Source organism: Aplysia californica, unplaced genomic scaffold, assembly GCF_000002075.1.
Source record: "Aplysia californica isolate F4 #8 unplaced genomic scaffold, AplCal3.0 scaffold01004, whole genome shotgun sequence".
In the NCBI taxonomy this organism is placed as follows: domain Eukaryota; kingdom Metazoa; phylum Mollusca; class Gastropoda; order Aplysiida; family Aplysiidae; genus Aplysia; species Aplysia californica.
Genome location: NW_004798274.1, coordinates 133,111 through 156,557, shown reverse-complemented (window position 1 = coordinate 156,557; position 23,447 = coordinate 133,111). Strand labels below are relative to the sequence as shown.

The 23,447-nt window shown below is 41.9% G+C and overlaps 2 protein-coding genes across 2 annotated transcripts in view; one reads left to right on the top strand and one right to left on the bottom strand.

Annotated features, from left to right (window-relative positions):
- Positions 1-1,113: 1,113 nt before the first annotated feature.
- Positions 1,114-17,115, bottom strand: LOC101853897 (serine/threonine-protein phosphatase alpha-2 isoform). The gene is made up of 7 exons (XM_005111098.3): positions 16,888-17,115; positions 9,360-9,491; positions 8,265-8,495; positions 7,034-7,138; positions 4,765-4,988; positions 3,754-3,888; positions 1,114-1,982 (listed from the first exon to the last, which is right to left on the bottom strand). The coding sequence occupies exons 1-7, from the start codon at positions 16,940-16,942 to the stop codon at positions 1,878-1,880; spliced, it is 987 nt and encodes a 328-aa protein (XP_005111155.1). The 5' UTR covers positions 16,943-17,115; the 3' UTR covers positions 1,114-1,877.
- Positions 17,116-17,277: 162 nt separating this feature from the next.
- Positions 17,278-23,447, top strand: part of LOC101855606 — a gene marked incomplete in the record, with an annotated part of 40,795 nt that continues 34,625 nt past the window's right edge. Inside the window, 4 exon segments of the mRNA XM_035973108.1 lie at positions 17,278-17,490; positions 19,944-20,064; positions 20,710-20,957; positions 21,607-21,735. Coding sequence (XP_035829001.1) covers positions 17,472-17,490; positions 19,944-20,064; positions 20,710-20,957; positions 21,607-21,735 — 517 coding nt within the window.

Below are 23,447 nucleotides of genomic sequence, written 5' to 3'. Positions count from 1 at the left end.
CACCAGACGCAGCAGCAGTGAACGTAGCCAGTCCCTACACAACACCAGACGCAGCAGCAGTGAACGTAGCCAGTCCCTACACAACACCAGACGCAGCAGCAGTGAACGTAGCCAGTCCCTACACAACACCACTCTCCTGGGGCCACCACACAGTGGTGCTGGACCTGGACCTCTATACAGACACCCACAGCGATGAGCCCTATATTATAGACACCCACAGTGATGAGCCCTATATTATAGACACCCACAGTGATGAGCTGGACCTCTATACAGACACCCACAGAGATGAGCTGGACCTCTATACAGACACCCACAGTGATGAGCTGGACAACCAGTCTCTCAGTGATGAGCCCTACATAGACACACAGGCTGTCCACACAAAGCACAAGAGTGACCCAGCAGAACAAGATGAGAAACATGGTGGGGGTTGACCAGTGATAGCGGTCAAAATGTGCAGAGATAAGACGTAGGAGACTGGTCACACTGGTACCACACACAGCACGCACACACTTCCATACACACTCACAGACGCACGCAGGAAGAGTTCATCCCCTGGCTGCCAGCAGTGCTGTGTCTCCACTGGTAGCAAAACAAACAAGATAAGAAGACGGCGCTCATGTACCAAACAAACAAACAAGATGAGAAGACGGCGCTCATGTACCAAACAAACAAACAAGACGAGAAGACGGCGCTCATGTACCAACAATACGCCGGTGGAGACAACTTATCTATGGACAACATTATGGAATCAATATGGTATATTTAGTTTGTTGTGCACATACACATGCGGCACTTCCACTCTCACACATTCCACTTTTCTCAAATTTCAAACATTTTCATCAATAGTTACTCCCTAAGCTCAATTTCAAAGGAAGTTTCCATTTCTATAAATTATAAAATGTAAAAAAAAAATTAAACCACTTTACACAAACTGCTTTGGCAATTAAAAAAGAAAAATGGAATCAAATTTTAACACTCACGAAAAAAAAAAAAAATCACCACTGGACTGTCTCTACGCTGAAAACTATACAATTATCATGGTATGGCAATAATTGTCAAAAATGTCCAACATGAAATTTTGAAAGTTTTGAAGTGAAAACCAAAGACATGAAGTAATGCATATATACAGCTTTATTTCTACAAACACAAAGGGGTTGTGGGCTGTCAGTTGTTCTACACTGGGCCAACAGGAAACAGATCTGGTCCCATGAGCCAGCGGGACTCCCCCCCCAGCTTGCATCAACATTGGAGCATTTGCCCCTGACACTTGGTCTCGCTCCTCTCTCCAACTTGTCATAATACCTCCCACTACAGCGGGACTTGAGAGCCGCCAGGGAGGACTTTTGGGAGGGCAATTGCTTCCAGTGTTGAGGACGTTAGGGCCGCCATAGGAAAGGGGGAGGCAGTCACGGCTAGGAGCAGATCTGTTCCTGGGGTGTGCTCACATCAATTGGTGGGTGTGCCCTTGCACACGGTGCTGATAAAGACAAGGAGATGATCTATCCAGAAACAAAACCCCTCACCAGACAAGTGGTCGCTAAAGCTGGTCACTGTCAGTTGTTAGTTGAAATGAATAAACCATCAGGAATATGAACTGTATCTTGTGACAAACACCCCCCCCCCCCAAATCTTGCTTCTAAACCAGCTGAACTCCCTAAAATAAAATCACGGGGAGATGAATGATGATTCCTTGTATATGTAAAGCTAAAAACTTGCCAGTGTGAGGGGTACCACAAGTACTCATCAAGAATGCCCCCCCCAAAGTGATGATGGTAACAACAAACATTGAGGATGTCCCTTGCAATGGCCGGCAAGTTCTGCCCGTGGTCGATCGATGATTCCAACAATCCAAGAAGAATCCTCCTCAGCCCAACTGTTTACATCTTCCCTTTGGCCTTTTGGTTCCCACGCGGCGGGGTCACAGGCCGCCCTGCGTTCAGCCCTCCATAGGGAAATTTCTTCTTGTCAGCCGGCTTCAAGATCTGAGGACAGGACAGGACAGAAAAATCACCATGATCAAATTGTGGAATCAGCAAACCAAAAACTGAGCCAACAAGCAGCTTCTTACGCAACTTTAGGCCTATTTTGTGTAACAATATAATGCAACAAGTCACATTTTTCATGTTGTAGCATTTTGACAAAACAACACCTTGGCTATGAAATTGTTCAAACTTTATTTGCCAATGAAAATGGCTCAACACAGGGACTGCCAGTTTTTTGAGGGATCATAAATCTAGAGTAATCTCAGTACTACCAGGAAAAGACCTGCCCTGAAGGATGAACTCTCTCTCTCTCTATATATATATATATTTATATATGCTAAACACAAGATGCCAGACAAAACAGCGTAATTCAAAGCCAAGGTATTGCCCCACCATACAAATCTGTAAAGAATAGAATAGAAAGTACCGAAGCATAATAGAAATATATGACCCACAGAAATGTAAGACATTTTCATGTTGGCAGCGAGGAACACTTTGGAGTGATCTCAACAAAACCAGTCATAAAGTCAAGTGTCTGTCCCCATTAACTCCTTACACCCTAACATATGACACATTAACTCATTACACCCTAACTCGCCCCACAAATTCCAAATGCGTTCCACCTTAACTCACCCTGAATCGCCTGCTCTGACTAGGCTTCTTAACCCACTCAGTACCACTGGATTTTCAGTGGGAAGATGGCTCAGGACCACGCAAAGGGGAATAAATCCGTGTTTGTGATGTAGTGGGTATTTTTAAAAAATCACTATAAAATAACCAATCCATTGATCAAAAAAAATCTTGAAACAAATTCTTCACAAATGAATAAATTTTAATTTATAAATTACTTGTTTACTGTATGTGTTGACTGTATTTCATATTTGAAGATAAAATCAGCCGAGTTGTAGATCTAGATCTAGATCTAGATCTAGTCATATGCTCCTCATTGACCTCATTCTCATTGTCCGAATCCCCCCTCAAAGGCACAATTAGATCACCATCAATGTCACGTTCACTTAAATTGCTACCTTTCTGTGGGTTTTCTCCCCCAGCACAGTTATTTTCATTAAAATTATCCAAAAGTTCGCCTAAATCAGTCTGAAAGCGGTGCCGGCGGCTTGCGAAGAACGCTCGATCTTAGCTTGCACGACCCGTGTGAACTGGTTTGTTTACATTGAATTTAGTCCAACTAAAATTTCCAGAGTTATGTCCCTGCTGCTCTCAAGGAGAGAAGGATTATCTATTTTCTGATTGGTCGAAATGCGGGTTAAATACGATGGCTACCAAGCGTGTACACTTCCCTAGAAACAACGCTACTAGCGCGCGGCCGGCTACAGCCGTAATGGTACTAGGTTTATGAAACGGAAGCGGCCAGGTACGGCCGTTATGGTACTGAGTGGGTTAAGAAACGAAGTCTCGCTTTGATGAGACTCTGGGGCTGAGATTTCGTTTTACAGAGCTATTGAAAACTTTGTCCTAGATCAGATAGGTTAGAGGTGGGAGCACCCCGAGGGAAAACATGTTCTACAACAAATCTGATAGAATAGAAAAGCTTGTGTCCCTCATTCCCCCAGCTCAACAGAATGGAAAACTTTCTCCTCTCAGATTTCTGCCTGTAAACTCTGGTAAAAAGCGCAAGCTTCACGTGCCGCTTGGCCAGAGAACAAGTGAAAAGAAAGCGTGGAGAACTTCCTGCAGCTCGTTCGATGCCGTAAGCATTTCTACAAATCTGACACACACAATTTTTTTTGACACAAACGCCTGTGTTTACCTGAAAGGAACACATCAGTGTCTCATCCACGCTCATCATGGCGCCGGCATTGTCAAACTCCCCACAATAGTTGGGGGCAGAGAACAGAGTGACCAGCTGTCGTTTGGCAAAGAACTCGTAGCCATCTTCCACAACCTGCAAAGGAAACATCATTAGCTCAGAGCTTCACGGCGGGTCCAAATATCCAAACAGAAATGGCTTCATTTCACCAAACAAAAGAAATGTAGAATCCCATACACAACAAATTGTCATCAAAACATTTTTTATGTCACAATTTTTTTAATACAGAGAAAATAAAACATACTTTCAAAATAGACGCGCCAAAGATTAGATAGTATACAAAGAAAAGAAAGAGAAGGACTATTTTTTAATTTTAAAAAATAGTAGACGGTTTTACGTCGCTCCCAACTGCATAAGGTCATATGAGCGCCAATGGGTGGGTGTCAACACAGAAGTCTTTACAGGGAATCAGACTTATTCAGCCCACCTCTCTATAGCTTCAACAGCACAAAGTCTGCTTCGACTATCAAGGCACCCCGGAAATAGCAAGTTACAAGAGAGTGACAAATATACAAAAGAAGTAGAGGAAAATGACAATAGGATTAAGAAAGAAAAAGCAGCAGTTCCCTGTTGTAGATCACCCTGTTGTAGATCAGGCACAGTTATGAGCGTGACATGAATCAGCCCATTTACAATTTTACTTTGCTTGAACGAGAAATGTCCCCCCTTTGGGAATGGCCTAAAGACACTACAGTCTGTGGCACTGTCCTGGGGGGTGATAAGGACTATGTCTGTTTGAAAGGAAAGTAAGAGCAAACACCACCAGAGCTTTCTCCAACCACCCTCTTTCAGATAAGGCCACTCTACTTGGCTACATATACGGCTAGGGTAGCTTCCACGTTTCTTCCCGTCAACTTTTCTCAAAACAAAAATAATGTTGTCAACCCCCAATTTCACCCACAAACTGAGTTAGCAGAATGTGCCCCCCGCACACATGGCAGTGTTCCTCACCTGGTGAGCTCTGCATATGAGATCCAAGTCGTGTTTGTGAAGGAATTTGGCCACCACCTCGGCTCCGAATGTGAAGGAAACGCCTCTGTCGTTCTCTCCCCAGCCCATAGTCTCTTTGTCTGGGTCCGACCACAAAAGATCACAGAGCAGTCCCTGGTCAGGTACATCCGTCGGCCGCATAATCCGCCGAATTTGTTCCATTGATTGCAAGTCTGGACTCAAACCTGAGTGACGGCAGACAAAAAACTACAGGTAACTTTTCTGAATTCTATATCAACCCTTCAATATTTAGAGGAACAGCCGTTTACAATAGCATTGTACCAGAAAATGAAACACCCCAGGAATACTATAATGAAGAATAAAAAACCCCCACTCAAATTATATCAAAGTCGGTACGTGCAAAATGACAATTCTTTTCTCCTCGTTATACCACAACCCCACCATATTCATTGGTTAATTATCTTAAATGGTAAGCCCAAGAACACAATGTCTGTAACATAATGCTACACTGAAGAATACAAACAACACAATTCTGTTCTCATTAGATGCCCCCTTCACAGGATCACACTCTCGCCAAATTCTAGTTAACCCTGGAAGTACCCTGTCCCAAATGCTTCGCCACCACGGCTGATCGGTTGTAAACATGGGGGTTTGGAGGGGAAGGATAGAAGCTGAGATATCAAACATTCATACCTGCTACTGAAAAATGACAATTTATGGCTCACTACAGGCAGCTTAGTGAATGCACTCGCGGCCGTGAAACGCCACGTAGACTCTAGTGACCGGCCGTGAAGCCTCGCATTATGGTGGGTTTAACACATTACACCCTAACTCGACCAGGAATTCCCTTACGCGCTCCACCCTGACTCGCCCGGAACCGCCCACGCCGACCCGGCGTCTTTAGAAACGAAAGTCTCGCCTTGACGAGACTCTGGGGTCGGGATTTTGATTTGCATAGTATAGCAAAAAGTTTCTTCTTTCGTTTGATACCGAAACGAAATTTTTCGGGCCAGTAGTTTTAGTATTAGAGCTGATCGAAGTGCGATCACGTTACCGACACTTCGAAAGTGCCTCGACTTGTTGAAAAGCGACACAATTGAGTTCGAAAACGGAAATAATGATGGATTTGAGCAAAAACGAGCATGTGACAAATCAGATGGCTCAGATTTTGATGAAAACGTTGTAGGAAGAGTTTGGGGCGATTCCGATTGATCAGACGGAGAAATTATAGAATTTAGATCTAGGGCCCGACCGCGAGGCTGAGAGTGAGAGTGACGGGTCGGACACCCCGATTGAACTAAAGTTAGAACATTTCCAACAGTTTGCGCATACATAAAGTTATATTTTTCTGAAACAATATTCAGTTTTCTTTTTAACTTTTATTTTTTCAGGATTTTGGGAATTTGTTTAGTATTTTTAAAATGTGTTTTTTAAAGGCTAGTATTCACGGGAGGTGGGTTCCTTCCCCTTGCTTAGGATCTAGGAACGGACTTCCCGTCCAGACCCTTAGGGTGTAATGTGTTAAACAAGTCACAGTTTTGTTTCCTTTTGTGCATCGCACTACCACATCTATTACATCTTTTTAAACGGAAAAGAAAGACCTTCAAAATGGCAGTCTTCGCGCGAAAATCGATTTGGTAGAACTGGTAATATTTGTTTTCGAAAACAAGGCAATTTTTACAATGCGATAACATGAAATCTACTGGCTGTACATTTATGAATCATTCAGAAGTTATAGATTATCCATTCTAGTTTCTTTTGACACCCGAGTTGTTGCAGTTGAACTTAGGGGGCTATTGTACTAAGTTTCAAACAATTATCTATTTTTAAAAAAAAAAAAAATAGGTTAGAAATTTTAAAAAATCTGTCACTGGCCTTTGCTGTCACACACACAGCACAAAAAGACACCCAGCCAACCTAGTGTTTCCCTTACTCCTGGATTCGGCACTTCTAAAGTCTATGTTTTTCCAAGGGCAAAGTCGATGCTATAGTTAGACATCTGTACGTGACATAGTGACTTAGACTGTCCGGGTCTGGTAGTTTTCTCCCCTATACAGGAAGGTTGGCATTGAGTCGGGACAGCGAAATTGAAAAAAATCGGATTCAGGGACATAACTACCTTATTTTCGTAAAATGGAATCAAAATCTTGAGGATTCTGCCAAATAGTACTGATGGGCAGCTCTGCAAGTAGCAACCCCCAAACACGGATTCCACTGTGTAGGTGCAACACTCTCCCCACCCCTCCCCTCCCCAAAGCTGTTGACAAACCTCCATGGCAACAGAAGATCTTTTCATCAATAATGGCAGCAATCGGCAAGCAGTTGAAACAATCTGTGAATGTTTTCCACAATTTGATGTTGTATCGCCTCTTGCCTGCATGAAAAAAAAAAAAAAAAAAAGGCAAACAATAGTTTAAATGGCACACAAGTAGAGGAGCTAACTGCATAATCATCAAGTACATTCTGCACTTACAAAGCTGACCTCAATAGAAATAGGACAAAAACACTACAGCCAGGCCACACAAAAATAGGTCACTTACAAGCAAGCACACAAGGGCTTTAATTCACTGTGTGGGTGAGGTCCTCTGCCTAGCCCTGCTAGAGCTCAGGTGGTGACTCACTAGAACACCATGTCACAGCACAGTGCATGTTTTGGTGGACAATGACAAAACAAAGTTGAACCATTCCTTGCCAAACAGGCAGCCACATGCTGTTTTGGAAGGGGCTTGTAATATTTACACAGACTAAAGTAGCTTCGGATTTTAGCCAATTGGTCTTTTCTGTTTGATTTTAGTTCTGTCATGGGATCTTTAACGTGTGAAACTTCCAATACGGATGTCTTGTGTTTTAGTTGAGGTTTTACGGCGCTCGCAACTGCATAAGGTCATATGAGCACCAAGGGGTGGATGTCTACAGAGAAGTCCTTACAGGGAATCAGACTTTCTCTGCACACCTATTTAGCTTCAGCAGCACAAAGTCTGCTTCGACTATCAAGGCACTCCGGAAATAGCGTGTCACAAGACTGTGACAAACATACAAAAGAAGTAGAGGAAAATGACGATTAGGAAAGAAAAAGCAGCAGTTTCCTGTTTTAGTTCAGGCACAGTTGTGAGCATGACATTGTTAGATCAGCCCATTTACAATTCTACTGTGCACTAGAACGAGAAATGCCCCCCCCCCCTCGGGAATGGCCTAAAGACAGCACCGCCACGGGGGAGTTTGGGATATCTGAACAACAGGCTGGCAGAAAAAAGCTTATTAAAGGTACGGGATAAAAAACCCAGCATCAACTTGATAGAAAACCTATAAGACAAAGCTATGTTTTCTAGAATACAGATGTACTAACCTTGGTTTACCTCAGCAAAAAATTTAAACTACAAAGCATCACAAAAACCAGACTCCACACTCACATCCTTAAAAACATTTAATACATTTGGTTGGCAGCTGTGCCCATCTGTACACCCCCCCCCCCATCAGAACAAAAAATGACAGCAACTCACACTCATCGTAGAATCCATAAATACGGTTGATACTAGCACACTCATGATTGCCCCTCAACAGGAAAAAATTTTCAGGGTACTTGATCTTGTAGGCCAGGAGGAGACAGATGGTTTCCAAGGACTGCTTGCCTCTGTCTACATAATCACCCAAGAACAGGTAGTTTGATTCAGGGGGGAAGCCACCATATTCAAACAATCGTAGTAGGTCATAGTACTGTCCGTGAATGTCACCTGGGGGAAAAAAGGCAAGATTTTAGTTTTATTACGAAAATGATTTTTAAAAAAAAAGTTTGAGAAAACAATGCCACATAACTTGCAATCAAGTCAAAAAGGAAGACAACCATTAACCCTTAAAACCTTGAATTCTTTTTTTTCATACCTCCCTAGAATCTTGAATTAAAACTGAGATACTAGAAACAATTAGGTTGGTTCATTGTTTTGTTTATGGTCTTTGTTAGATTTTACTGAAGTTTGAAAACGTTCTTTATATATGAATGCACAGTCTGAACAAAAGGGGAAAAGGTAAAAACACTGGTTTTTAGGACCAACTCTAAGAGTTAAGTCTTGTGTGTGATCCCTGATTCCACTTCAGTCAAAGTATCATTAGACCCAGTCGCAGATCTAGCCTCTGGTAGCTTTAGTGGTGATCCCCTGCCAATTCCACTATCGTCAAAATCATCATCGATGTTATGCCAACATTGAAATCATCTTTAACTGTCACATTTATCGATATATCCGACTGGGAGATCATTATTGGGGTCTGGTTCAGGATAAAAAAAAGTAAAATATTTTGCGGCCAGAAGGGCCTGGCAGCGAATAGTGACTAATTTTTCTTAAAAACTCGCAAAATTTCCAAACTTTCGGTGTAGAACTGCTCTCATGACATTATTGGTACTCTCTGCTCGTGACAGTCATCTGGAGTTACATCCCCTGTTTCTAGCACTGGGAATTAAATGATAAAGTCGACCAGCGGTATATTTCATACAAAAGTGCTTCCGCCGAAGCCCACAGTACAGTGTGAGGTTAGGGAATGCATCTCCTGTTGCACACTGGGTTTATACCCCCCCACACCAGAGACAAAGAGAAAAAACTCACCACAAATTTTCAAAGGAGCCTCTAGCTCCAACAAAATAGGTTGACTAAGAAAGATTTCCCGAGACTTCAGACAGAGGCCTCTGATCTCAGCTTCTGTCAACTGTACATTTTTCCCTGGTCTGGATCCCCGCACTGTAGACAAAACAGAAATAATAGTCAGGAATTTCTTGCAAACGTTTAACTTTGAGCTTTACTAACTAACAATAAATCAAATCAGAATATAGAGACAACATGAAAACATTGAGCATTCCTTCAAACATTACTGTAGCCTACTGGCCTGACACTGACATTCTTTAACCCTCGTCCTGCAGGGGTTGGGTTTCTGTCATTCTGATCGCGCGTCGGATCCGCATTCACGCAGCTCAAGTGTGTGTGCATCAGTCTGTTTTAGTGCGTTTGCGGCCTAGAATCGCCTGCGTTTGTAATTGAGGCATAGGTCTCATTCAAAACACGCCAGGTCGGTAGCTCTAGAGGTTCATCCATCATCCAATGAAATTATAGAACAAACTGACCCACTTAGACATGAGGAGCTCGAAGGGATTGTCAGGAAACAAGACATCCATTTTTCTATACAAAATTAGCAATGACCACGAAAAACCTTTTTTTGTCAGAAAGTGTTTGCAAATAGAAGCATTTTGTAGCTGTATCTCCACAGAGAATGGAACTTTTTGAATTTTTGAAATCCATCCATAAACAAAAAAGTTACGAATTTTTTAATCAATTAATTTTCTTATAGACTTTTACTTTTATATAACGAAAAAAACCCTCCAAAATATGGGACGTTCTTCGGTGAGTTTTGAGACAATATTCGTCATAACTCACTCATTTCTCTGAGTATTTAAATGAAACATGGCATCCCAGTACATTTGCTATTGCGGAATATAGTCCTGCTTTCAGATTTCTCATAGCTATCCAACTTTTTGAGTTATGAAGACGTCTATAGGCAAAAATGTGGCGTTTTTCGGTGTTTTGAGACAATATTTGTCATAGCTCGCCTATTTCTTGGAGTATGTAAATGAAACTTGGCAGTCTAGTACAGTTTTTTAAAATGCAGAATCTAGTCATGCTGTCAGATTTTTAATATCTATCCTACTTTTTGAGTTGTAAAGACATTTACAGGTAAAAAAAGTGATGTTCTTTACTGATTTACAAAGATTATCAATCATATTAGCTAGCAATGACCACGAAAAACCTTTTTTTTGCCAGAAAGTGTTTGCAAATATGTGCATTTTGTAGCTTTTTCTTCACAGAGCATGGAACTTTTTGAATTTTTGAAATCCATCAATAAACAAAAGAGTTACGGATTTTTTAATCAATTAATTTCTGGTACACTTTTATATAATGAAAACCCCCCAAAATATGGGACGTTCTTTGGCGAGTTTTGAGACAATATTTGTCATAACTCGCTCATCTCTCGGAGTATTTAAAAGAAACTTGGCAACCCAGTACATTTTCTAGTGCAGAATCTAGTTCTGCTTTCAGATTTTTCCTAGCTATCCTATTTTTTGAGTTATGAAGACGTTTATAGGTAAAAATGTGGCGGTTTTCGGTGCCTTTTGAGACAATATTTGTCATACCTCACCTATTTCTTGGAATATGTAAATGAAACTTGGCAGTCTAGTACATTTTTTAATGCAGAATCTAGTCATGCAGTCAGATTTTTAATATGTCATACTTTTTGAGTTGTAAAGACATTAACAGGTAAAAAAGTGGCGTTCTTTACAGATTTACAAAGATTATTAGTCATATATCTCCAAAAGTCATGATATTTGAATGAAACTTGGCAACATAAAAGATTCCTCCTTGCCAATGCTCTGGATCAATTTGTCACAAAATGTAAGTAGAGAGCTGGATTTATTTGTCTAATAAATCCAGTTCTGTACTAGTAAAAGTATGCATACTTTGTTATAGAAAATAAGATCGTCTCTGTGTATATCCATTGTTGGACAGTGTCCTATTGTGTGGTAGATTAAGATGCGTTCAGATAATATAGTTTACAAGTCATGGGAATATTTTGCATGTGTAGGTTACAACTCATACAATAAATGTAACATATTTACACCCCCCCCCTCTCTCTCTCGCGCGCGCACACACACACGCACGCACGTGTGAACGATAACAATGTATAAACGGGACTATCTTCCCAGACTGGACTAAATAAGTACCATACTCTTTAATAACAATCTTAATGCCTCACTTTTCCAAACAGAGCACACAGGACGAGTCCAAGTGTGTGCTTTCCCAAAAGGGGGGAATAGGCTTTCATAACGCAAACACAATGCCATACCACTTCTCAAGATGTTTGCTTTTCTGTTTCTATTCTTCTGTCATGCAATCAAGCAAATAAAAATGACTACATCTATTGTATTGTGACTAAAATGCAACAAAAATGCAAGTTATCAAGGCCCCCGTTCAGTTTTCAAGTATACTCCCCCCCCCCCTTTCCGGTTCACATAAGCGGGGCCTCGTTTGTAGCGCCCGATGGCTGATGACATCACTCAGTGGAAATTTCCAGGCCGCCGGCCATTCACCCAGCACGCGCAAATGACAATGTCGCTTTTTCCCTTAGTTACTCTCACATTTTTAAAGATTACGCGAAAACCGCTAAACACAGAAGCTTGAAATTTTAAGGGAATAAAGAAAAATGGTGTACAACGTATCAGTCAGTTTGACAAATCACAGCTCTGAAAAATCTTCAAAGCGCACCACATCAACCACTTTCGCAAATGTTTTCCACTGCTACTAGGATGGGTACAATGTTGTCAAACTACATACTACGAGATTGACCTCTTTTCTGATTGGCTGCCAAGTTTCATTCATATCCATTCACGAGAAGCGGCGTGAGAGCGAGTTGAAGACAACAACCTTTGCGTTAGTGCGTCCTACGAAACACCCCCGCTGCGGGGGCCAAAAATCGTCAGAACAAAACGCGCTCGGTGGGCATTGCTAAAGAAAGTATCCATTGGGACAAAATAAACGTGGTATGTAAATTGATTCACCACCGCAGTACCGGCGACAGCGACCGCGGGCAGGATGTGACGTCAAATCATGTCAAGGTCCCAACCCCCTCCCCCCAAACATGCCTTTGCGCGAAGGTGTTGATGACTAACGTCATTCACAATACCACTACCACCGAGCCCTCCCCATCGGGTAGGAAAGTAGCAATGCCAATCGGGCTTTCCCGCGAGACGAAAATTTGGTCCCCGTTTACGGGCGATTTTGCGGACCCGGCCGAAGCGTAGGTGACTAACTTTGTCAACCTCGGTCTGCTCTATTTCCGAACCAATCCGAATGAAACTCGGCTACCAATCAGAAAATAGGGCAAACTAATGATATGTGGACGTTGAAGTTCGTACACATAAATTAACATATACTTTTGGTGTCGGGAACACTTTCGTATCGTGTACACCGAAAACTATAAGGAGTTTGAATTTCAACGCCCAGATGGTAATAGATCTATCTATCCTCTATAGTGTGCTCAAATTTTAGAGTTCTGTGTCAAGTAGTTGTTTAGACCCGATCGTAAATCTACGACTACCCCCCCTATCCAAAGCGGCTTCGCACGGAGACCGGCCATTTTCCCCTCACTCCCGTGGCAAATGTCTGTGACTTACAAATCCCCGCATGACTATTTCGGGCCCGTTCATTGGTCACTTGAAATAGGGCAATGGCGGGCGCGCGCATCCGGTTGTTTTTCTCTCTATTCCCCTGTAACATCGCAATGGGGGTATTCCGAGGCGAGGTTATCTCGTCTCGGGGTGTTCGCGTCTCAACGGGGAAAAAGAATTTTTAATTGTACGGCATGCTAGATTGAATTAACTTATCTTTTACGGTTGGCATGGTCTAAAGCCATCATAAAAAGCTTTGCAATTATTTAGTCACGCTGCCGACATATATTCTTAAAGATCCCATGTTGTGATACGATGCTATAAATAAAATGGACTCATCCCGACACCCCTTTTTCGCAAAATCGTAATATGTACACCACAATTTTAATTATAACAAAATAACTACGAAATTGGTAGTAAATCTGACTGCAGAAATGATTTCTACACTCAAAAACACATCGGGTAGCCAAGTTTCTCTCGAACATTTGGATTAGTTACCGAGATATCGTCGATTTTCTTACAGAATCTGCTACTGCGTGGTCCACTTTTTAGGAGTATTTTCCTATATGTGGGTCATCCATATTTTGCCGACCTTTACAACCCCATAACTTTTTTATTTATGAACCGTTTCTCAAAATTCAAGAAGCATAATTATCAGAATTGAAAATTCTTTCTTAGGTACCAAAAAAAAAAGGGGGCAAAAGTGAAAATTTAAATTTTCATTGGCATTGCTAAGGAAAGCAGCTGTGATAGATCTAGATTCTAGATCTAGATCTAGATTCTAGATCTAGATCTAGTAATTTTACCAGCTATATGATTAGTTTGTTTTGTTTTTGTTGTTGTTTTGTTAACTGCATAGGTACATACCGGTCCGCACCCCGCACCAATCACACACGCGCGCTCGACCTCCAAAAATATATATAGATACTGAACAATGAAAATGTAACAGCAGCCTAAGCTACAAAAGTCAAAGTACAAACAGATCTAAGACACCCAACGTGCTACAGGATTTCTTAGCCTTCAAAGTTTAAAGGCGCGAGTCGCAGACATCACACGTGCTGCCAATCCTGTCTTGTCTCCCAACGCGTCGTGATTAACTTCATCACTACGCTATCATCTGCTAGGCCCAGTGTATAATGGCCTTTAGCCTAGTCTAGAAACCCCGTAAGCCACAGTTTGTCATGTCAGATCAGGGGGAAGAAATACATTGTGCTCCCTTTAAACCCAGAGAAAGAGGTCAACTAACAAAAAATATTCTGACACCAATGCCCAAGGTCTGAAGGCTAAGTCAACAAGTCTAAAACAAGGGAAACAACCTATCCCAAACGAGTTATGAAAGAGAGTCCGACCCATTTGTGCAAAGGGGTTTAGAACCGCTTCAGCAAAGGCAAATGGGTTACAACCATTTTCACAAGGTAGTGGAGTGACGCGGTGTCAATTGACAAAAATTGACTTTTTGTCAATTGTCACCGAGTAAATTGGAGCTCTTTTGCGTTGGTGGGTAGATCAGATCTAGCTTATTGGGCTCGAGTGAGTGCTCGGTGTTGTGCGTTCGCCTCTCTGTCCCTCTGTGTGTGTGTGTCTTTTCCTGACCCCCGTCCCCCGTTTTATGTTCCCTGATATAACGTGAATTTCTGCTTGAGTTTGTGTGCGTTTGTGACCTTCTACTTCTAGAATTGCCTGTGTTGGTTCTACACGTGTAGGCTAAGGCTAGCCTAGATCTAGGCCTACGTCTCATTGAAAACAAGTCAAAAGTTGGTACCGTAGCTCTAGACTAGATGCTCGTCCAATGAAGTTAGTTGAGAACAAATTGACCCACCCATTAGACACACATTATGTATAAAGCTAAAGATAGTGTTGTTTTCAGACTTGACACCGTTTCACTCGATCTAGGCTATTTGACAATTCGGTAAATTTTTACTTTCACTCCCGCACACAGATGCACTGTTTCAGGGGTCAAACTGCTGTATTGTTTGCTGCAGATCACACATAAAGTAGCAATGACAATGAAAAATTAAATTTTCATCCAAATTGCTTAAAAATGGGCTTAAATGAAACTAGAGTAAATTCTAAGAACTGTGGTTTTTAAATTTTAAAAATCAATTGATAAATAAAAAAGTTATTGGGATTTTTGTTTGCAAAATGTTGGAGGACCTTCATATAGGAAAAAATCGCCAAAATGTGGGACATGTTTTGATGTATTTTGAGGAAAAACTGTTCATAAGTCAGTAATGAATGGGAGCATATGAATGAAACTTGGCATCTCCATGTGATTTTTAGTGCCAAATCTAGTTCTGCTATCACTTTTTCGTTGTCTTCATTACTTTGGATCTTAAAGAATGATATTTGCGTGAAATTTGTTGAATTGCGTGACATCGTTTTTACCGCGACGCGATCACCCCTTCTAAAACTCAGTAAAGCGCTATCGGGAAAACCCGCGATGTAGTTATCGGTGACCCATTTGGTTATAGGCAGCCAATCACATGCCGCCTAGCGATCACGCGCCTCTTGCATGCCGGCACCTCGCGTTTGGAATGCGCGATTAAGTTTCTAGATCTAGTGTTTTATCAATGGGTGGGTGGTAATTTTAAGTTGGTACGGAAAATCTACTAAACGCAGAGATCTGAAATTTAACAGCAATAAAGAAGACATGTGGGGCGCTTGTGTGGTTGGTGATCAACCCGCAGCTCCACTTAGTTTTCGAACCGCAGAGGAAATTCTCACAAACACGGCAATATCTCCGGTTCTAGTAATCGTTCGGGATTGTACGCTGGCATGTCGTTAGTTTAACCTTTCCTCTGGTTGGTTGCCGAGTTTCATTTATTTTCGTCTAGGAGTTTTCCCGTAACTAAACTTAGAAGAGAGTCACTTCTCATTCCGAGCGGCCCAAAAAATACCCCTCGCGCGGAGGCCGATTTCCGGCACAAGGCGCAGCGGGCAATTGGCATTGCTACATAAAGCCACTAAAACTGTCGCTTATCAATTATTTTCAAGACAATTTCAAATCTAACTGTAAAATATCAAATTATATGTAAAAACAGGGGGGCATGCCCCCCTGTAACCTGTAACCCCCCAGATTTTCTTTTACACCAGTGGGGCAGGCCCCCCTGGAACCCCCCGATTGGTCCTTAGAAGCATGTCTATCTCGGTTAAAAACAATCAAATATTTCAAAAACTATTAATTTGCGACGGAAATGAAGTTGATATTCGTGTTCAGCGCATCAATATTTAGATCTAGTAGAAAATAGACAACTGGTAGCTGAGTGTGAGACGGGAGGGAAAGTAAAAAAATACCGACAATTCAATACAAAAAGGTTACCCCATCTGGGCCCTGCCTGGGACTGGGAATGAAACCACCAGGAAATCTCGGGAAGGACTTCCGTAACGAGCGACCACCCCATCTAACACAATAAAGAAGAGGCCTAACCCTAACCCTACCCCTCAATTCTGCTCTGTCTCATAGGTCGCTCGTTACGGAAGTCCTCCCAAATCTTGTCCACATATCTCAACGGAGTTGGTGCATAGACTATAGACTCAATGTGAGAACCAACAAGACATTCGGACTAATAAGTGCTTGTAAAAGAAAACATTAAACATTATGTTCAGAACATTTTTAGTAAAATGAAAGGGTATCCAGAACCGTTCTTCCTAACAGACAATTCACACAAACTCAGCCAACTGAACATTAATTATCCGACTTGATACAGGAGTCTTAACAGGACACTGAAGCAAGATAGATCTATGTTTTCATTATAAAAACGAAATACAAACAAACTACACGGAAACGGTTTAATATAAAGAGGGACGCCGAACAAGGTTTTGCTTGCAAACCGCCCGATTGTGAACGAAACTTGGCGGTTTGTTTACTTCGGCTTACAACTGGGGATAGCAGTAACAACTCAAAAACTCACAAAACTTACCCTCAAGTAGTCGTGCTATTATACTGTCTATGTTAAGTTTGTCTGAATCGGCCATTCCAAGACAACCTTTTGATCAAATTCAGCAGATAAATAATCCTCTGACACAATAGTTGATGTCGATGATGAAAGATTTTGAGACTACCCCAAAACTACCAGAGAGAAGACCAATATGGCGGCCGTAACGAAGGGCGGACTTATTTAGGCGTATTAATATTCATTTTCAAGTGTCAGAAAAAGGACAACTTTTTCATACTTGGCTGTTATTTTCAATAAAGTATAGTTATCTGTTAGCAGAAAAGCAAAGAAACCATCATTATATTCCCAAAATAAGTAATTTGACTTCGACTGCGCACTACTTTCTATGATATTTTTCAAACCGGATAAGCAAAGGATTCTGGGTGAAAGCTTGCTCTTGATTTCAACTTTCGAAGTAGGCTTCGCGTCCAAATAAAGTACTAAAAAGCCTGTTTAAGCATGTAGATGAAATAAACGTTCAGTGTTATAACAATAGCCTCATGATTTTGAAAGTTGAAAATGTGTGCATTACTTAGGTAGTGCCTGAACAAACGAATATGTGACGAATAATGGTCATAAAACGGAAAGGTAGGTCTTTTTCAGTCTTCTGATGGACGCCATGTTTGTTGACATGATGCCAAGGTGAAACTGAAAAGTCTATGAAGTTGCTTGTCGTTAAATGTATTATACATCATTTGAATGCACATAAGCCAATAGCACATTGAAAACTGTGCTCACACCGATGTCCATGATCAAAGAATCTTGTTAACGGATGAGAGCATCCCTTATCTGTTAAAATTTCCGTTACCATAGCGACCCCAACACGCACGACGGGACTGAAAACCTTCGTTTCGCATTGTTGCGTGATCATCACAAAAACGTAATAAGATGAATGAGGATAGTTCCCTTACTTTTAATTGCAGCATTTTAATATTAATCGGTAAGATTGAAGAATACCGGACCAGCGGACTGACTTTGCCTATGTCTCAACCTTAGGAATTCATAATTTCCCCGTTTTTAATCTCTTGTCTTAAAGGAGAATCTCGGACAGGTACATCTATTCATTAAAATTTTGTCAGGGGGGAGACCCCCTCAATAATGTAGGAGTGGTCCGGTATTCTTCAATCTTCCCATATTAATCTGCCCCCCCCCCCCCCACACTTTCCGACCTAGATCTAGATCTACCTTCTTGAAGCTCATTATTTTATTTTTTGGGCTAACATTTTCCCAAAGCCCAAAGGGAGTGTATACGGACCCGGTAACAGACCCAGTAGGGAAACTCTTTTGTGATTTCGGAAAGTTTCAGCGCCCTCTTGGCTCAGGGTAGAACTAGGTTCTTCTAGGTCTAGATCTAGATCTAGACAGACAAATATAAGTAATTGATATATATAATTATAATATATTTATTTTCAAAACTAGATCTAGATCTAGTCTAGAATCTAGATCTAAATCTAAATGAAGATTGCAGATGTCTTTCCGATGAACTATCGTTTTTCCTCTGTTTTGGAGTTGGAGGAATCACAATTTGAAGAAATGAACAATGTCATAATTTCAATTGGGCCTGTCTCTCTCTCTCTCTCTCTCTTTCTCTCTCTCTCTCTCTCTCTCTCTCACACACACACACACACACACACACTAGCGGGTCTGGGCGCTGAAACTTTCCGAAATCACAAAAGATTTCCCCTACCGGGTCTGTATACTTCCTAACTTTGTTCCCGGCTGCCGGGTGATCTGTGTACACTTCGTTTCCCAAATTTATTATGCATCTAAACATTAAGCCTATTTTTAAAATAGTCTGTGTTTGCAGTAGGCCAGGGCAAGATTGACTCTGGGGTCGATTCTTTCGAGTCCAAATGAGGACTCAAAGAATCGATCTCGTTCACAGACTCAGAGCTTCGAGTCTGCCCAGGGTTTTTTAGCCTGTTCCCTAGCCTAGACTCCGAGAATCGAGGCAAGAATCTAAATCTCTACTGCACTATAGTACAGTCCTGTCGTGGGATAGGCCTAGGGCTGTCCTGGCCCACAGTTGAGTTTTTCGCTTCAAAGCAGACACCGCACCAGGACAGCACTGATCCGGCACATAAGGTGGCTTCTTTGATGTTGGCCTAGGTGGAGTTAAAAATGCCTTCCAAAAATTTCTTAAATACTGGCCAAATTGAAGAAATAATAAGATTTTCGTAATCAGCGACCTGTAATTAGCAAAAATTACTTGGGGAACACAATACAATTTAATGCCCGATTACCAAGTTAAATTATTTTTTGGGAGTTTTGTCTTTAGTGTTTTTTTTTTCACTATTTGAATTTGGCGTGCGCTTGGCCTAGATACATGTAGATACAAGACTGTGTCTTCAAGGTGGATGAATCGAGGCTACATGTGCCTGTGCTCTGTTGCTTCGTATTAGAAAAAAGAGAAAGAGAAAACAGTATTAGATCATCCTGTCCCACCGATGTTGTAGCAATTCACAACTGCTCGGGACTCAATGCAACAAAAATGTCCTGTCTCAATAATAGGTGCGGTACATCACACTCTCCAGTTCAAAGGTTTCAAACGTCAGACGGGTCCGTCCTGGGACGAACTGTCATAGGCCTAGTGCGGTAGGGCCTAAGGCAAGAAACAGCCGGTCAGTCATTATCAATTGTCTCACGCAACCCCCCACCCTACCCCACCTTCCTCTTCCCCGCTATGAGTGAATGCGAAACTAGGCCAAGGCCTACTTGTCGTGTCTACCATGTAGCCCAGTACGAAACCGCAGCCAGTGCAGCCTGAGAGGGCCACGCCAAGAGTAGGCCTAGATCTGCCTGTACATTTACTAGATCTAATAAGCGGTCGGGCATCGTAATAAAGTAAGTCTCGATCGATTCAGGCGGTTTTAAGGGCTATGTTGCAAAAACCTAGATCTAGATGTCTCGATTCGAGATAATGTTTCACATGGCTTATTCGATACCTAAGAGTAACCAGAGTAATGTGTCAATTGTACTTCCAGCTACTGTTTTTTTCATGCTAATCTTGTGCTTGTTATTTGTTGTTATTATTGCTTCAGACTTCCAGAAGGCAGCTGCCTTCATTCACGAGTTCCTCCTCAAGCTCAATGAAGATGTGGAGTGTGCTGAAGTGCGCGACACCCTCAACTTGGCGCTGCTGCACATGCAGAAGTACTACAGGTATAGCTCTTTTGTTGGTGGTTTTTTGTGAATGAACTGATTGTCAGGTGCAAAGTCTTCCTCTGATTTTGTTTGCCAAACTTTATTGATTAGGCCATCTTTTCATCATTATTTCAAGAAACTTTTTTTACCACCGTAAATTCCCAGATCCTAAAGGGATGGCGATTAGTGGAAACACTGAGCACAATAGCTTAGACACTGGATAGTATGTTTGTAGTGTCCTTGTAATGGTCAATGGTAGCCTCTTGTCTTCACAGCTAGTTTGTAATAATGTCTTCATGAACTTTCTCAACGAAATAGTTGACTAAAACAACCTCAGTATGCAGGTACTTGGTGGGTGCTCTGATGTGGTTTGCTCCTTCTTTCATGTCAAACAGCTGTCTTTCTTATTTCTCTTCCTTCTTTTTTGTGTTTGTTACTCCCTCGTAACACTTCTAATCTTCGGCACTTATATGACCTGATTATGTTGCCAGTACTGGAAAACTCTTTCTAAAACAAACTCAGTATTGGAGGCCACCCTCAAAAGGAAGTATTCTAGTGGCGTAGTAAGCTTTGACCCAAAGGGAAAAGAACAATTTATACAAACTGATAATTTCAATGTAATGACTTGCCTTTTGACAATGCAGACCTTAATTTTGTGTACAGGTTGATTCAGAACCGATCGCAAGAGAAACATGCAAACACGCTCTCCCTGACGGCGCGCGGGTTAAGTCCTATGACCCCCTTTGTGGACGCCCCGGACAAATTTTTGTGGAGATGGATCAACCTGGACAACACACGTCTTCCGTCCAACATGGCGCTCGGCGAAAGCCTTAACTTCGTTGTGCTGCCGCCGGTTATCAACGCTGTGAAATGTGGCGATGTGGAGCTGATAAATGATCTTCTACATCAGGGTGAGCAGTGGAGGAAAGGGAAGGAAGGAACCGATGAGTTATTTGTGGGGCTTTATGGTAGCAGTGATGTGTGGTATCAGTGATGGGGATTGTGATGTGTGGTATCAGTGATGGGGATTGTGATGTATGGTAGCAGTGATGTGTGGTAGCAGTGTTGGGGATTGTGATGTGTGGTAGCAGTGATGGGATTTTGTGATGTGTGGTAGCAGTGATGTGTGGTAGCAGTGATGGGGATTGTGATGTGTGGTAGCAGTGATGTGTGGAAGCAGTGATGGGGATTGTGATGTGTGGTAGCAGTGCTGTGTGGTAGCAGTGATGGGGATTGTGATGTGTGGTAGCAGTGATGTGGATTGTGATGTGTGGTAGCAGTAATGTGGATTGTGATGTTGGCAGGGATGGTGTTTGTGGTGGCAAAGGGGGGGGGGGGTGTGTGAAAGTGACAGTGCTCTTGCCAGTTGCAAGGATTGGTGTTGTCAACTGTGGCCTCAATGGGATGGGTGTTCAGGAATCTGTTGCTCATCTGTTGATTTGTTAGTTTTGTTATTTATTATTTGTCATTTGTTAGTTTTGTTATTTATTATTTGTCATTTGTTAGTTTTGTTATTTATTATTTGTCATTTGTTAGTTTTCTTCTCCCGTTTTCTGTCAGACCCAGGCTGTGCAGACTGCATCGATGGACTGGGGCGCACTGGCCTCATGTATGCTGTCCACTTCTTTCAGCACGACGCTCTGCAGTTTCTGTTGGACCACCGGGCAGACCTCAACACACAGGCACACGGTACTCTTTTCCTCCGCTTTTTATAAGCCAGTAATGAGAACCTTTCGTTGAAATATGTACATTGATATACATGGGTACATACGTATGAACATACGTTCGAACACACACACACAGAGGAAAGTGTTGAGGTGAGGATATATTTGTCATCACTTGTCCATAGACAGATGTTTGTGTGTTAGAGGTGAGGATATATTTGTCATCACTTGTCCATAGACAGATGTTTGTGTGTTAGAGGTGAGGATATATTTGTCTTCACTTGTCCATAGACAGATGTTTGGACAGATGTACATGACAATGACCTTGAGGCTCTGTGGGTGGTTGGGGGGACAATGGTGACGACATCTGCTACTTTTTCTGTTTCTGTTGTTGTAGTTGGATGCTGGCAAAATGCTTTTATTGTTGTGGTGACTGCTGTAAAATGCAACTTGATGGTAACAAATTTATGAAGTTGAGAATTTTGGTGGGACTTGTGTGACTGAACTGAATCAGCTCAATGGTGTCCGGAGTCTCTGGTGTTTTTCTCCACCTGGTCCAGGGCTTGCAATCTTCTATACTTCTTTGGACGTCGCTTCTTTCCAAATGCTCCTCTCTTGCTTCCTCATCAAATTGACTTCTTTCGTAAAAAATATTACGATTGTGGTTGACCTGTTGCTTCCTCATCAAATTGACTTCTTTCGTAAAAACTATTACGATTGTGGTTGGTCTGTTGACTTGCCTCCGTGTCTTCTTGGTTGAGTTAGGATATTTAAGGTAACTCAGTTGTAAGTTACAAACCTACCAGGTTGTGCAGTTCTTGCACTCCGCCGTTGTCCTTCTGTGTATTGGGACATGGAAAACTCTTGGAATTTTGGGAAATTGGAAAAATTGTGGAAAAACAAATTTTGAAAAAATCTATTGTAAAAATATTTCCTCGAAGTTTAGAAGGCCTCGACTTACGCATTCTCAAGTGTACCATCATGTATTTTGCACGCTGAACGAAAAATTTTCTTACGAAATGACACGTTATTTGTCTTGGAAAAAAGAAATCTGGTCTTGAAAATTCTTGGAAAAGTCTTGGAACAAAAAATTTGGTGCTCAGTATGAGCTAAGCTGCTTCTGTCCAGACTGTATCCAGTGTGTTTCTGTGACTTCTGGTATGTGCAGCCTGTATCTCTTCATCTCTTGTGTCACATGAGAACTCTTTCCTGCTTCATACAAGGTGCGAACATTCCCTGACGCAATCCCGAGAGACTTGTTCCTCAGAGAAGGTTTCGGGTCAGGAGAGTCCTTTTGGCTTTGTCCGCTGTCCTTCATTGTTCCTGTTGATGCAAAAGCTCCTCCGTCTCCCAAGATGGAAAAATAAGAAGTGTTTGTCTGTGTTTCTGTAACTTATTGTTTTTACTGGGTCAGGTAGTTGGCCCTCCGCAAACTGGCATTTTTCGGAGACCAGACCTGTCCACCTTTAGTCGCCTCTTATGACACGCAGTATCACGGCAGGCATATTCTTTGCTCCCCAGCGTAAAACCACTAGTAAAACTATGGGACATGGAAAGACATACCACTAGTAAAACTATGGAGAGACAAACCACTAGTAAAACTATGGGACATGGAGAGACATACCACTAGTAAAACTATGGGACATGGAGAGACATACCACTAGTAAAACTATGGGACAAGGAGAGACATACCACTAGTAAAACTATGGGACATGGAGAGACATACCACTAGTAAAA

Excerpts from the sequence above, each read along its gene's own strand:
- LOC101853897 (XM_005111098.3), bottom strand. The coding sequence starts at position 16,942 with ATGGCCGATTCAGACAAACTTAACATAGACAGTATAATAGCACGACTA. Across the intron at positions 7,139-8,264 it reads TTATGGATTCTACGATGAGT|GCAAGAGGCGATACAACATC; the intron begins GTGAGTTGCTGT and ends TTTTTCATGCAG. Across the intron at positions 1,983-3,753 it reads CACTGATGTGTTCCTTTCAG|ATCTTGAAGCCGGCTGACAA; the intron begins GTAAACACAGGC and ends TCCTGTCCTCAG.